Genomic DNA, 16,723 nt, shown 5'->3' on the forward strand with positions numbered 1-16,723 from the left:
TATTGCATGATTTATGTTGCTTTTGTGACGTTTGCGTTCATGTTTGGACCGAATGGTGAGTTTTATTGCTTTAAATGTCGCTAAAAGCTAGGAAAATGCTAATACATAAAGGGATTAGTGAGGGTTAACATTAGAATCTTCATTTCTGTGTATTAATTACACTTTTGTGTTTGTTTTGCTTAAGTTGGCATTTGGGCCTACCAAACCATGACATCCAAAATGGAGTTCAGAAGTGGCCACCGTCTCGTGAGCGCGTTGTCTACTGCGCAGATTCGGATGGCTCCATAGACATCCAGGCAACCTCAAGTCAGAGCACAGTGTTCCTGGTCAAGGATAGGAACATGGAGGACTGCCAAACTTCAGTTAGTAAAAACCAATAGAAGAACAATGAATATCCACAACCAGGAGAAATTACAATGTTTCATGGACATGTCCTGGACCGAGGAAGTGACTTAACACTTCTTTGGGAACCAAAAGTATGGGAAAGTAGGATGATGTTAACATTTCCTTCAAATGGACCAATCGGATTATAGTATTGTTTAAAGAATGTTTCATGTTATCCCGAATTTTATTATAAAAAGGGTAGTAGAATAGGGAGGAGTTACCGCACACCCTTACCAACCCCACAGGCGATGACAGACGAGCTAGATGCTTGCATGCTTCCTGGTCCTTGGAGATCTTTGGGACTGTGACATGCTGAGCAAAGAACTTTCTGCACTTCGAGTCTTGGCCTGCTTTTTGGGACAATTGAGCAGAAAAATTTGGTTTATGCAGAGCCAATTGAATTAGAAAAGCCACCCAATAGCAAGAATAGGTAAATATAAAATGTCATGCGATTGGTGTTGTTTGACTAAATTTCAACTTTGATTGACTAAAATGCTAATTGCAAATAAGATTTAGATAAAATAATTTGATTAACAAGATATTATGAGTTTGTGATTTTTCAATAGGAGATTAAAGGATTATGAAGATTAAACGTGTTTTAGCTGGTTCTAAATCACAATCAACCAGTCCAACTAATTGGTCCGTCGACCAAGTGGTGGAGTGCCTTGATGTTAAGGTTAGGATCCTATAGGTGGTGATGCAAATATGTATATTCTGTAATATAGTTTTTCCTTCCCTATAGGTTATAAGGTACCCCCCACATGTCCAGCACATCATTCCTCCTGTGTGCAGACTTGTGTGAGAACGTATGAGTTGTTATGGGCCCTACCAATGAATGTGTGTGTGAATGAGTTAGCGTGACGACGGGTCTGCGACGCAGGGAGGATTTGGAAATTTCGCCCCCAGTTTCGCGCTGGATCAAAGAAATGAGTTTGTGATTCTTTAATAAGGTATTGAATGTTAATCGAATGGTTCCGAAGCTTTAAATGTGTTTTAGCTGGTTCTAAATCACCATCAACCAGTCCAACTAATTGGTCCATCTACCAAGTGGTGGAGTGCCTTGATGTTAAAGTTAGGATTCTATAGGTACAGATGTATATAATGTATATATTGTAAAGGAATTACTTCTGATAGGTAACAAGGTACCCCCAGATGTCCAGCGCTTCTTTCCCTCCTGTGTGCAGACTAGAGTGAGAAGTGCGAGTGTTCGTGTTTTGGGCCCGCACCAATGAATGAAGGTATGAATGAGTAAATATGATGACGAGTCTGTGACATAGGGAGGGTATGTAAATTCGCCCTTTCCCGCTGGAGCACTATCAATAACCTGCTCCTGGGCAGAATTTTGTAGGGATAAAGGAAGTTATCACTAAAACATTCATGGTGTTGAGAGAAAAGGATTGAGTGAGACTACGTGATGCCTGTGAGTGAGACACAAACGCAGAGCTGTGCCATACAAGTGTAATGGAATACACCACGTTTTACTATTGTCAGCTAGCCCTTTTCAGTTATATAATGTTTTCAAGGAAAAACTACCAGGTCATTGAAACATTTTTTTAAAGCGGATTTTCAGTGCATAATTGTGAGGCGGATTCAGTAGCCTCCTCCCTTCGGCATAGGTCAACCCCCTGGCAATTACAACATAATCTACAGAGGCAAACGACGTCTACAAGCCGAGGGCCTGAGAACTGGAACACACTTTGCCATATACTCAGGTCCAATCAAATTCAGAAAATAACAAAAATATGCTGAGTAAGCTTTCTTGTAATGTACCGATCTATTTCTAAGCATGACACATTTACAACACTTGTGGGGTGACAGAGAAGGGAGAGGAAAAGGGATGAGAGAAAGTGAGTGCAAGAAAGAGAGGGTGAGAGGAAGGGAAGAAAATGGAATGAAAAAGAGAGTGGTAGAAGGTGAGATTTTGTTTCTAGCAAATTTACGTGTGAGCTAGAGCAGTGTGAAACGGGAATTGATACCAATGTGTAAGAAAATGAAAGTTATGGATGGAAATGCTTTCTCTAACACTGCTTAACCACTGAAAATTCCTTTAGGTACCATTCCATTCCACTGACTTAATTTTGTCTGTGCCAGTACAGCAGCAAAGAAACACATGCAGATCAGCCTTGGCAGTAGTTCCAAGGATCAATCCATCACAAAATAGCCAGTGTTACTTCTGAATGTTTACACAAATAATCTTCGACATCTTGGAATAATCAGCGAGGTGCAGCTCGAAACCACGGGCAGAAAGGCCTCTGGGACTATTCCTTGGCATTTCCATCCAGATTAGGAAAACTCTCCGAGACGACCAAAATGTTATGGGGGGAAATGGCGGCGAACCAGTTTTAATCCCTGATAACTTTCCTGGGTAGTGTTCAATCCTGTTGTTTAGCTTGACTGTGCTACACAGGCGGGGAGCAGCTATATGCTAATAAACCAGCAATATATCTCCTCAAATTAATGCTCACTTCTGACATCTGCAGTGATCTTTTGGTTACAAGTTCGACTAATGGCAAAATCGACAGACTTCCACCCTTCAAAGCCGCTAAATTAAATGCCACTCAACCAGATAATTAACACTTGTTATGTGAAGTGCTTACAAGCAGCAAAGGTGCGGTATGAAGCACTTAATAAAAACTAGTTGCTTGTTTTTGCCTTGGCACCCCCTGTCCCAAATGAATAGTAACATAAAGTGTAAAGCCAATAATGGAAAATATGGAGAATTTTATGTGAAAGTTTGTTAGATCCAATTAGGTTATTTTAAATTAGATAATGTCTACAATGTAATCTACACTTTACAATCCATTTATAATAGAAGGAAGCCTGCATTCCCTGCATAAAATCCCATTTTTTATTTCCTTATTACAGGCGACTTGTGACGTCTCTTGTCGCCTGTAATAACTTATCACATTGAGATCTGCTGCTACAATGCCTACTGCCAGAGCCATCAGCCAAGGTGAAAAGCAGGTAACTAATTAAGGCTGCAGATTACACAATGGAAATGGAGCCTAGTTTTTCCTCCTTTTGTTCTATTTTTTGCGATTAAATTATAAGCAGAAATGAGATATTCATTTCAACATGTTTACTTATGGCACGCTTTAGATAATTATATGAAAAACTGAATCTCTCTCCATTCTTTGGAAGCAGCAGCTTTGTTTTTTAGGTCTCGCTGAGCCCAGCGCATGCGCTGGCTCGGAGAGACATTTTGTATGTGGGATTTTCAAAGTGCTGCTGGCTGGCCTAGCGCTTGCGTTCACGCGATCGTGCACGCGCGCAGCCAGCCGCCAGCAGCACTTTGAAAACTGTGCTTTAGCGCGTCATCGCGATCACTTTCGCTTTCAGAGCAATCGCAATGACTTTCACTTTTACGGCCGTGCGGCGTTACTTTTACTGTCGCGCGGCCAATGCTTGTGTTTAATTACATTCAAGAAAGAAAGCTTTCACACTGTAAAAACAAGAGGCAATATCTATTTTTTTAATAATAAAATGCTTCCCCTTGTATGTATTTTATCTTGTGACACACTCCCAATGAAAAACTCATTCTATGTATCATGTACGTTTTGAGCTAGCCTGTCCGATGCGTCACACATTTGCCCATGCTTATCACTGCAGGTGGAGGGAGGCTGGTGATGTGCAAGATACCTCTCAAAGAAGCTGTTCAATACAAAGTTCTACCGCATTGCTATCCCTCCCACAGGATCTCATAGGCCAGGGGAAATCGGTTTCGAAAGTATAAGGACTGTTTTTCATATTTTTATGTATTTTGGTTATCCACTTTAGGACCAAAAGCTACCTCAATTGTAAGCATGGTGGCACCATTTTCACATTATCTAGCCAAATCTCTTTTGGAGAAAAATGTGGCTTATTTTCACTGACGCAGTCGAGGGCGTCTTACAAGAGGAGAAAGAAAAACAGGAAAAGGCAGTGCATGGGTGTCTGTTGCCAGCCTTTGATTTTGTTTACTTCTTTGTGAGCTTAGCAGTTAAAACCAAGGTCCTTCTTCAAAGATATTTTTCTACTGATCCGAAATGGGAGAAAGTCCAAAACTACAAAAGCTACTGCCCTCAGATCAAGCGAGTAGCTGCTTACGTATAACGAGCATGATTTGGATCCATCATTGTAAACCGAACATAAGCGAACTGCACCGCACATTTCCTCCTATAGAGAAAGGGGTTAAATGGGCTACCACTTACGAGCTAAATTAGACCTGACAAATGGGAAACAGATTGCAGCAGCGTGAAATTGCAGCTGTCACCTCTCAGCCACCATGCCATATCCCTCTGCTCTCTGCTGTTTAGTGATCATGACAGGGCTCTAGTGTGTGGGAAGGGCCCCTCGCGCATCTCTGGTGACAGCGGCCGGTCTGGGCCACGAGCTATAGAAGACGCCTCGTGCCATACGACAACCTGCCCCCTTTCCCTGCATTGTACATCTTGTAGCAAACGAGCTTCACTTTGGTAGGAAATGTGAGCTAGGGCTGTGTGTAGTTTGTATTACGTGAGCGTAATCTCGTGCAGATCTCCTTGCAGGGTATGTCTAGTTCACGGAGTTATTATATGAACTGCGTTTATATAGTCGCATCATTTATTTGTCTGTCTGCTGGTTGGACGTTTCTGGCCTATGTATTTGTCTCAGAGTAGAGTTGTGACACATGCATTGCACACTCCCACATTTTTTCCACCAAGTACTGCATTTTGATGATCAATTGTGTCCTTTTTTGTCGTAAACAGATGGTCATAAAGCCATCTTTGTGACCAAAAACGCAGTGAACTACAGATTTTTGAATGAGTACAATATTTATGTCAAATGCACATAATATTTGTAGTTCTCACATGAACTATGTGTACTCTCAGTAAATAAAACTGTGCGACTTCGCACATCACTGAATGTGACCCATATTACCACAGTTCATCAAATGCAGACGACTGCACCACTTGCTTCCCATGGGGAGGTATTAGATTGTGTGGGACCTCTGACTCTGTGTGCTCCCATGGGTCACACCAATGTCATGTCTAATTCAGAAGACCAAAGAGTAATGGACAAATTGCTTGAAATAATCTGTTTCCTTGGAGTAAGCTAACTCAAACGTGGTTGCACACTGTATTTCTTTCAAATATTCAAAAGTGAAATTATGAAAAGTCCATAGATAGGAGCAGGCTGTACCCTACATTACCAAAATAGCCATTGCCTCATTTCAATGCAAACTCCAGGCTGGTGAAACTCAATTTTGGTGAGTTTCCAAAATGAAAAAACGTATTTGAAAAGTCTGGGAAAGTTTGACAGAAAAACACCAGAAACAAGTATTGGCATAGCCAATAGCTCTCGCTTTTGGGACCTTATAAGTGTTTAGCCATGCAACAGTTGGTGTTGTTGCACCAAGGATATTGTGCTGCATAAGTAAATACTTATAAGGTCCCAAAGGCGAGACCTATTGGCTATGCCAATGCTTGTTTAAATCTGATTTTGGCCTCGTTCCTCTTTATGGTGCTGGAGCTCCTCTGTGACTTGCATCATCTCATGATGTAGTGTGGGGGCACTTTATCCCATATATTGTGACTAAAACCAAATGTGATGTGGCAAGCCTGTGCCGCTGAGGACACAACACATCCTAAGTAATACAAGTGGAGATAGACTCTCACAACACAGCGACAGACCGAATCTAACCAGTAAGTCAGTCAGGCCCCCTTCCAGAAGTGACAAAGTTCCCTGGGCCTGGAGCCACGGCCTGCAAGCCAAGGTTGCTGTAGCCAACTAGGCAAGTCACCAATGCTGAAATCCGTGTGAAAATTGCATTGCGCTAATCGCACTTCATCTGACAATTTAGGTAGCCTTTAATCTTCATTCAAAGGGGAGTTGTGGGTAGAATATCCCAAAGTTTATAGGTTGTATTGTCAACGAAGCACAATATCCTCTATCAGTTCAATTATTCTTTATTCGAAGCCTGAATAGTTCCATAAAAGACATATAAATAAAAACAGATACACAATAAAATATGTAATACAATTAAATATCATCACAGATTCCCCAATGTATCATTTTAAAAACAGATAGAAAGCATGGTGCATTTAGTATCATCACATAAGGAATAAATGCAAAACAGTAATAGCTTAAATAACTTCCTTGGCCTCGCCACCACGACTAAAACTTTGCCACAGATAAACATATTTAGTGCGTTTGTAATTGCTGTAAATATAGAAAGGCTGGTCTGCATTGAACAAAGCATAGAGCCCTCAACAGTGGTAAGATATATTTATTCTTGGTTTCTGATAAAAGTCGCAGAAAAAGATGATTTAAAACAGATTGCTCTGAAAAGTAATCACAGATACACGTTTGGAGGTCAAATGGCTCCCTCATCTCTTCTGGAAAGGCAATATGCATTTGTATTATATTTAAATCGGAAACTGGTTAACAAAAAACGTTGAAACTGTTCACCCAAAACAAATATGGTTGAATACCAGTTCGAGACGATAAAGTGACATATGCACGGACAGAAATTTGGTCTCAGCACTAATATGCTCGTCTTCTCTCAGTTCCAGCAAGGGAGACCTCAAGTTCTTTCTACTGACCCTACTTCCTTTGGGTCTGTAAAAAAGACTTTTGCCCAGCTGCACTCAAAGCAAACAAACATGTTCAAGCCATGGGAATCTTATGCAGCCAGCCAACGATAGGCAATCCCTAATCAGATCCTAAGTTAGTTCCGCTTCAGGCTCAGTCAACACTGCATACTATAATAAACAAGCATTTGCAATGCAATAGGTCTCGCATTTGCGAACGTTTTAGCTATTGGCATTGTAAATTACAATGCCTTTTATTTATCTGTTTTACTAATAAACAAATAAATAAAAGGCATTGTCATTTACAATGCCAATAGCTTAAACTCTTGTAAATGCGAGACATATTCAAAGAAGCGGCCGCCATTGTCCCGGGCTGCTCCGAAAGTGCAAGTGCGCATGGCGCTTTGAATGTTGCAGGAAACCATGTTGTGCCTGCAGTAGGAGAAACTCATTAAAGACAATAGTGCTTACAGACTAAAAATGACTCACAGTGTAACAACCAAAGTAAAAAGGCCAGTCCTCATGGGAGGTTACGAATGAAGACAAGGTGGTACTAAGGAGGGACTAACAAGCCTATTTAAGAATGAGAATCCAGCATTTACGAAGGACAACGACACAAGCCAATAACAAATATAGGAGGAGAGTGGTCGGGGCTTCTATTCCATACTCCAAAACAGCAAGGCTCGCAAAGCAGCACATGCACTGCCCAGGCTTAACCTAGAAAGAGGCAATTGAGATTAGATCCTCACTATCTGGGATGCCTAACTCATTATGACAGATATAGTTTGCACATCTAGATGCAACTGCTAAAAGCTACTTACAATATTTGTACTCTACAACTTGAAGCACGACTACACCAGTATGTCCCCAAACTCTGCCCCGTAACAAACACCTGCGACTGCTTTGCCTTTGTAAAGAGTTAAAATGTCCTTAATTGGCTTGCTTTTGAATCTTACAGCAAGCCTATAGACCGTATTTTACATTCTCTCAAAATACAATTTCCTATTATACAAATGGCGAGACCAGAAATAAGGGGAACTAAAAGTAATCCCCAAATACGGAAAATCTTTAGTCGACATAATTTTTTCTGCATGTATAAAAAATGACCTTGCCTTTATTTTTCCTGGCCCTGTTGTCATAACAAACGACTTAACTTGACCTAGGCATTCTATAAAAGACATAAAGCTGTCCTAAAGACTCTGTAATGCATTACCAGTGCGGGCCATCAGTACTGCGTCACCTGCATATAATAAAACAAGGTTTGGACGAGTTCCAATATATGGGACATCTGTCATTTTGTCACACAAGAACTTATTGATCTTATTGATATATAGGGTAAAATGGAAGAGAGCTAGTATGCAGCCATGTCCCACTCCCCTACCCTTTGAAAAAAATGGTAGTTTCCCCAGAGTTGCCATAACGTACTGCTGCTGTAGTATCTGTTTAAAACTGACATGCAAAATGAATAATACATACATCAACCCCCAGATCAGACACAAGATCCCAAAGCAAAGAGCGATCAACTAGAACAAAGGCTGACGTGAGGTACATAAAAGATAGAGTCTCTTGTTTAGCCACAGTATATTTACCAATGATGAGCGCTAGATCGAAACATTCTTCAATAGTACCACTACCCTTTCTGAAACCATATTGGCTTGTCGAGATAATTTTGTGCTCCTGAGCCCCCCTTCAAGTTTGTCCAAAATGATCCTTCCTTTCACTTTCATAGAGGAATCCAGGAGCGAGATGGGTCTGTAATAGGCTCCGTAGGCTTTATCTTCCATCTTAAAAATTGTTACTATAACAGATGTTCTCCAGAAAGAAGGAGGGCCAACCTTAACAGTGGCATTCAGGACATTAGTAAGAAGTGCGGCCCACAGTTCATTGCACTCTATAAACAAGTCCAGTGGAACGCCATCTGGTCCTGGGGCCGTACCCTTGCGGCATCCCTTTAGGACCACTGCAACATTCTGTATCAAAAACTAAAGGCACTTAAGTGGAAATGGCTCTTTCAAATAACGGCTACTGTCAGCAGAAAGTAAACATTTAGCAGCTGGCACTGCATGAACGAGCACCTAGATAATACTGCCGTTTTTTGTTGTGTCAAAATCAGATATAATAGCTACCTATTGTAAAGCTCATTGGTTCAAATATAAATGATGAGAGATTTGTCTGTAGCAGTAGAACTGTGGGGAAATATTGCAGCATATGCTAAATTTACCAAGGCTGTTTTCTGGTGATCTGCTTCCAAAACTACCCACAATTTTAAAACTGAATTATTTAAAAACTGTGCAATGAAGGTTTGGGAAGGCCTAGCTTTTTTCTGAAAATAGTACTTTAAAAATACTTACACTTTCTGAAATTAGTTAACTTTTATTAAGCATCCTGTTCTTTGGCACAAGGTGATACAATGCATATTATTCATGTTCACAATACACTAGTAATCTATTGGCCCGAATATACATTTCATAAATTATTAACCTCTTCATAGTGTATTTTAGTTTTTAATCTCATAAAAAGTAGCCATCTGCTCGTCGAGTCAACTATCGTTGAGGAAATAATTAGGGAAAACTTCTAAAAGTCAGAAGCATGGGTATAGGAAAGTTCAAAAAGAAAGGACTAGAAATTCAACTCTACCTGCTCACTCCTTGCTCTGAAACAACACACCAACTAAAAAGCCACAAAGAACTTCTCCCTCTGGTGTACAGCTGCCAGTAAGAAACTCTGCATCACCGCCACAGCGGTGGTTCATTTGTAAAACAAATAAGTGCTGGGGCTCTCGTCAGGAGACAGCTTGCATCAGCCCATTTCTCCTGCAAGCACTGCCTAAAACAGAACCAACAACTAACCATGAAGTGGGGAGAGGATGTGGCGTAATGGCCAGAGTAACCGACTTTGGAGCTAAGGATCCAGGTTTGAATCTCAGCATTGGATCAACATCTCCAATCACTTAATCTCCTGTGCCTACCGAAAATAAGTGTCTTCTTAACTGGTGCTCATGAAACTATAGCACCGGTGACCACCGGCTCAAATTAAGCACTGCTACAAGCAGAGGTTTGTTTTGGAACCTTTGGTGCTTACAATGGGCAGGTACTCTGAGGTACCAGTACCGGCACTTGTTTAAATGAAATGTAGAGTAGCAGCACTTCTCCATAGGGATGCAATATTTTCAATCAGAGAGTGTCAGAACATATGCATGAGAACTTGCCCAACTGTATTTTCATTGCAAGCACTGGGCCCCTTCAAGAGACCGCACAGAGTACCTGGTGCTCTTACCCCATCTGTTTGGTGCTCAGTCTTACAGAGTGAAGCACAATGGTAGCCAGAAGCAATTTAAGATGGTATCGAATGGGAAGACTAGCGGCTGGATAACTTAATTTCCTTACTGTTAAACTCTAGCAGCAATGAAAGTAAACAACACAAATAACATGCAGAGGACTCCCAAAATCGGCATCAGTTTCTCTTTCCCCAGAGGCAAGGTGTAGAAAGGTGGCAACATGGGGAAAATGGTCTCTAGATGAAACTCAATATCATATAAATTGGTTGGAAACTTCTTCACCATAAAATGTTTGCCTTCATCCCAGGTAAATTACTGTATTCCCCTCCAAGAGGGCAATATCTCAGATATGTTTTACATTTTTTTTTTTAAAGGAGTCAAATCAGAGAGCCTAGCGGACCTTACAAATGAGTTCTGGCATTACAGTCTAGACAGAGGGATCCTGCTTCAAGCTGAGCATCTCTTGGGCCTCCCCAACTCAGTAGTGGAATTGGGGTTCCAGGTTTCTTCAGGACAAAAGAAATTGGTCACTTCATCCCATTGTTTTCAAGAATATTCTCCAACTTTGGGGCCCAATTTAAGTAGATCTATTTGCTTCTCAGCTGAATTGCAAAGTCCCGCACTTCTTCAGCTGGAGACCAGATCCACAGGTAAAAGCAGTAAATGCATTTCTATAAAGGTGGGACTCAATTCTGGCTTATTCCTTTCCCACTTTCGCCACGATTCTCAGGACTTTGAACATGTCAGGAAGGACCTAGCCTCATTAGCCTTACTCACACTCTTTTGGACGTATAAAGTGTGGTTCCCTACATTCTGGAGCTCTCTGTAGACTTTCCAAGAATCCTCCCTTTCTTCCCCCTCTTGCTCACAGATCCTTAAGGTCACCCCACAACTTCGTTCTCCAGGGCCATCTTCATCCTATAGTGTGGAAGATTAAGGGTCAGCTTGGCATGTTCTGCTACTTTTCCTTAAAGGGTTGTCAGTTATCGATGAATCCTGGGGTCTTTCTACTCAATCTGGTTATAAATAGGACAGGATACTTACTTTCGAAACTTTTACTTGCCTGGAAATTGTTATATTTATATGTATTTTGTAGAAAACTATCATGGATTAGAGAAATCGAACCTTGGGAGATTCATTAAATGAAGGAAAATAGTATGCTACCTAATTAAAGTGATTGAACTGATTCATTTTAATTTAGTCCTGATTAAGTGACGATAGCCATGAAACATGTGTTGGCCTAGTGATACTTCAAAAGCTTTCCTAATAATTGTATGTTCAAGATACCAAACAAGGTTTAAAACCCATTGACTATTTTGTCTTGTTCATTTATGAATAGGCCTGTGCAACTTAGGCTACCTGTTGTGTAGAACAGAATATTGATGCCTACTTGAAGTGGTTAATTTTAAACAACCTTTTTTGCTTCAGGCCTACATAACAGTTAATTCCTACAAATCAGCTATTTCTGCAGGTCAAACGCTGGTTATAGGAGAACCAGTACGGAAACATGTCTCAGTCTGCAGAGCTTTGAGATCAATACATCTTACAATTCTAGCAAGGCAGAAAGACTTAGCTCTATGAGACATGAAGGACGTGTCAGATTTAATTGTGTCTCAGCCAAAAATGTATTGCTCTTGCTGAAGCAACTGTCAACTAAGCTAACCATGCTATTGAGTTTGATTTCATTTAGAAGAGTATCTGACATAGGAGCCTTGGATGTGGATGACAGGTCTTTCTCTCCACAAGGAGTCGCATCCTATGTGACTAGACATACCAAAACAACGTCATGATTACTATTTTATCTATTTTTTCATGACTCTAGAAGGTTATTGCTTGTTTCCTGTCTGCGTTGTTACAACACCCAAACTTCTGATTTTCATCCTCCTCTCACTGCTGAATTACTGATTTCTTACAAGAAACCATTCAAGTCTATATATACATCTATTTCTAATTTGGTCAGATAGATTATGGCTTAAGCTGGGACTGACAATTTTCCTGTTTGGTACCCACTCAGACATGTTTTGGCATCCAAAGAATATCTATCAGGTTTTCCCTGGAAAACATTCTTAAAGCAGCAGATTGGTCAAGTGTGTCTTCCTTTAGAACGTTTTATCACAAACAATCATTCATGCGTCTAGCAATGTTATTGCACAGCTTTGAACTTGTCAAAACCGAGTCTACCGTTTCGAAATTTTATGGAAAATCTCTCCCACTAAAGTGATAGGAGGTTTGGAATCTAATAAAGACACTAAAACGAAGGTTTCTCTCCTGCCACTCCTATGTGTTACAATTTACCTTTTTCTTCCAGTTTAAGTCGACTGTATTTCCCATCCTGAGATTACTTGCACACCGGCATTCTGTGGCTGACTAACGGCCAAGTCTGACCTTCAATCTCATTTTTTCTCCATTTAAACAAGAGTCACTCTATCTAAGTTTACTTTTTGAACAATTTCACAAAAACTGATATTTTGAGATTCCAAAGAAGAGGACGATTGCTGCTCTTAAAAGATAGTTATACAGCAGATTGGCTGCTGATTGATGGCCCTAAAATGAGGCAGTTGGCTTACTAGAGCGCTAACCTCAGATTGCATGTTATAGTGTTTTTACATCCATGGTCTGTGCATTCCTTACTTTCTTTTATGCTAGAATTTAACAGTAAAGAAATTAAGTCATACTCTTAGGCTCTGTGCCTTTAATAGACTCTAAATGTCTTGTCACATTAGTGGGGGAGATTTTCCATTCTGCAGTGCTTCCCTGACTTTCGGATAGATTCCAATGGAACAGCCACCATTTCCATTTTCTCTGGAAGTAGTTCCTCTTAGGCCACACTATCGACATGAGGGCACATTCCAACCAAGGACTTCTCAGAGGGTCTTTCCCTGGTCCATCAGGAAAATGTTCCTTTCTGAGAAACAATGACTGCTTCTGTCCTGCATTTCTAAGAGTATACTAGACTTCCTCATTCACAATCTTTTATTGCACTTGCCAGAGGGTGGAAGGACAGCAAATGTGAGGTACTGTCACACAAGAAATAGCTTCTTCCTTTTATCCTTGTTTGTCCCCAGGTATACTGAGATCCAACCTTCCCCCATTACTGTTCCATCCGAGACGACATAAGCCCCATTCCAGAGTCTCAGCACGACTGAGTGAAATGCAACGGGTAACCCAACACAAACGTAGCTGTTTAGGAGCCAGCCTCATTCTGCCTTCAAACATATCTTCATTTTTTGTCCCTGCAAAGCACTTTGCCACCTTTTAACTAGGTTCACACAATAGAAAGCCCAACTACATACATATGTATTCTTTACTTTCCAAAAATCAGGTAGTATAATGTATGTGTCTTGAATGTATGTGTCTTGTAAAGCACACTGCTGCCCTGAGGCGTCCTGGCGCTGTAGACCGCTGGGGAACCCGTCCTGGCTATCCCTGTGAGATGGTCCTTCCAGGGTATCTCCAAGGTGAAACCAGGCATCCCCGGCAAATGTGGGTGGCCGTTGTGGAGATGAGGCAAGCTAATGCCCAGAGTTGCCGAGTGTGTTCCTGGTTAGAGTAGGTACCGAGGTGAGAATTATGGAGTCCGTTTTTGACACTGGTCCACGACCCTGCCGCGTCGGGAATTGAACCCTGGTCCCTGGCCGATTCTCTGCTTACGGATCTGCCGCCTCTAACCAGTGAGCCACACCTCTCCACAGTATACAGTCCTAAATACATGATTGGTATGCTCATACTCAGAACATTTGGGAAGAAGTATATAAAAGTCATATATCAACAAGTTTTACGTTTTAAAGAAACTAAGACCTGCTGGTATCCACACAATTGGGAGGTAGAAGGATGGAATTCATACATGCAGCCAGGTGATCTTTAAGATAAGCAATTGTATTCCATTACGCAAACTAATATATACGTTTTTCTCAAATTTGCCATACTATTTGCTGGCCTGCCTTCTCCAGGTATTCATCAACATGCCAGAGGTATGCAGAGGTGGGCAATCAAGGTAAGCTCAAGTCTGATGCAGTCCAGGTGTCTGGCTTGGCACTGTGTCCAGTTTCAATGATGGCCACACCCAAGCCACTCTCTAACGCAGTTTTGCACAGATTTTTTTTTTTTAAAAGCTCCATGCTAAATGAAGACAAGTTGCTTTAGCATAATTCGAACTTATATATTGAATCAAAACACAGAACTAGAAAGTTGTATACTGGTGACAAGGAGTCATCTGGTCAACCTGATTGATGGTGCTCTAAATTTTGGAGCGAAAGGCTAACGCCAAGCTCAGCGAATCTTAGGAAGAGTAAGTAGTGCTATTAAAGCAGACTGAAGTGACAGATGACTATGAGATTTAGAATGACTTTGAAGAAAAGAAGCTCTGATCCCTGTACTGATTGACAAAAGCAGACAGACAGATTTCACAACACAATCTTTAGGCCATATGAGCCAGTGAAACCTGGGATGATGCCCACATAAATCTAAAACAAGACCGAACGACAAGGGGAGCCAACGAGTTCCTATCATCTGAATACAGGTGAGTAAAAGTGTAAGGATTCTGTGCTGGGATAGAGTCAGGTAGATTTATCATGTGATTCGTATATCTTCCACATCAGATTTATTGAAGCTACACCATTTTCGCTGTAAAGAGACTCCCACGAACAAACTATTATCGTGTGAACCTAGACACAGGATGAAATAACCACTTCAGATTTGTATGCAGACTTGCGACTCAAATCCCTGCTTCCCTGCTAGGCCACTTTGTTTGATCCTGTGAAAAAACACTTACCCTAGTTGTGCCTTATGTTTCTCAACTGCAAGATCCAAGAGCTACCAGAAGAGATTCAGTCCACCGTGTGCATCATACATAAATATTGATCTATACCTGGTATGGTGTTGCTCTATATAACATTGACGATTTATAAAATACACACCCAAAAAAATGTTCTCTCACACTACACTCAAAGCAACTTCAAGGGGGAAACTTTTTTAATAGTTCTATATTTATATTCGCAATTATTATCTTGAATAAATAAAGTATTGTATCAAACTGAAACACAAATCGCAACAAATTGCCCTTCTCTGAAACTGAAAATAGCTTATGTTTTACATGCCACCTGTTGCGTGATATATATGACATGTCTTTCAATAGCTCGGCTTTGCTGTTCTGTTTCTTGGGGCCGCTCCAGATCCCTTGCTCGGCGTTTTTTATTACTTGCCCACCTCTGGGACTCAATGCGTGCACTTCAGAAATCACTTGACAGTAAAGCATAGTCTGACAAGCACCTATCTCTTAGAACTCCCTTGTATTATTATCTTGCACCCCGGTAGCATTGTTGGTTTCCACCACCAGGCAATGTCTAGTTTATGAAGAAAGCTCCTCACCTGTATGCCAGGCTCATGCACTCCAGCAATCGGGTCACAGTGGGGTCTATGATGTCCTCCGCCGCCCCCTCCCTGCGCCCCTCTGGCTCGCGACCGCCCCCATGAGGAGAAGACACCATGAAGTGTCCGCTGTGAATGACCTGCTGCGGCCCTTCCGATTCTGAGTCCGTGTCCGAGTCCAAAACTTGAGCCATGCCCGGCGGCAACGACCGATAGACAGCCATGGGGACAGGGAAGCCTGGGGGACTGCGGGGCGGGGCTCTGGGTCAGAGGCGGAGCGGGCAGCCGGAGGTGGGACAGTCAATAGTAGGCAGAACTACTTGTGATGAATTGGCCAATCACAGACTTCCTTCCGTGTGCGGCATGCACTTGAACGTCCAATCGCCTAGTGTTCCACCTGTGCTTTATGATAAATTGACAAATCAAGAATTAGATTTACCTGCAGTTGCTCTTTTATCAGAAGCAACCTTATCGAGAACGCTATAAATAGACCTACACAATCCAATCGTCACCTTATTCACCTTCAGACGATGCTCTAACCAATTAAGACCGGCTCCACATGTGTGCACAAAAACTGCAGGGACCAATAATAATGCCAGTCATGTGCAGACAGACCTATCAAATGCGGTCCAAGTACCACCTGTAGTTGTCAACACTCTGAAAAGTGATATTCGAACTTTGTAAGAGACCTAAAGGAGCCCGGGTAAACGAATATGTTTTAATGTGGCGCTTCATCGCGCCTTTCCGTGTTTAGTTAAGGCTGTACTGTTGACCAGTTTAATGGTACTCACGTTACCGACCTCGAAGGGAATGAAGACTGAGTCAGACTTTTTGGAATACGATGTCGTGCCCTCCAAATCCCAGAATACCACAGTGACGAGTGAGGGTGCGTGTCCCTGTCGAGCAAACACTACCCCTCTTTATAAACTGAGGGCATTTCTACATTTGCCAATATTGTAATATTGCATTATTATCTTTCCTTTTCCTTGCCACCTGCCCTCTTCACCTTTCTTCTTGATTTGTTCTGACTAGAACTTTGGTACCGAGAGTTTGTGATGGGGACGGTTGAGAGTGGCAGTTGGAATGAGGCTCTCTTGTAGACACTGTTTTTAATCTTGAATGTACCAATTCAAGCTTACCTCAC

The 16,723-nt window shown here is 41.5% G+C and overlaps 1 protein-coding gene across 1 annotated transcript in view; it reads right to left on the reverse strand.

Moving 5' to 3' along the window:
- The window catches only part of MLXIPL (MLX interacting protein like), a 735,879-nt gene extending 720,018 nt beyond the window's left edge, over positions 1 to 15,861 (reverse strand). Inside the window, exon 1 of the mRNA XM_085649671.1 lies at positions 15,580 to 15,861. Within this exon, the coding sequence (XP_085505797.1) occupies positions 15,580 to 15,803 (224 nt within the window). The 5' untranslated portion in view covers positions 15,804 to 15,861. The remainder of the gene's footprint in view (positions 1 to 15,579) is intronic.
- Positions 15,862 to 16,723: the final 862 nt, after the last annotated feature.

The sequence above is a fragment of the Triturus cristatus genome, chromosome 3_2 (genome assembly GCF_964204655.1).
Source record: "Triturus cristatus chromosome 3_2, aTriCri1.1, whole genome shotgun sequence".
Taxonomy (NCBI): domain Eukaryota; kingdom Metazoa; phylum Chordata; class Amphibia; order Caudata; family Salamandridae; genus Triturus; species Triturus cristatus.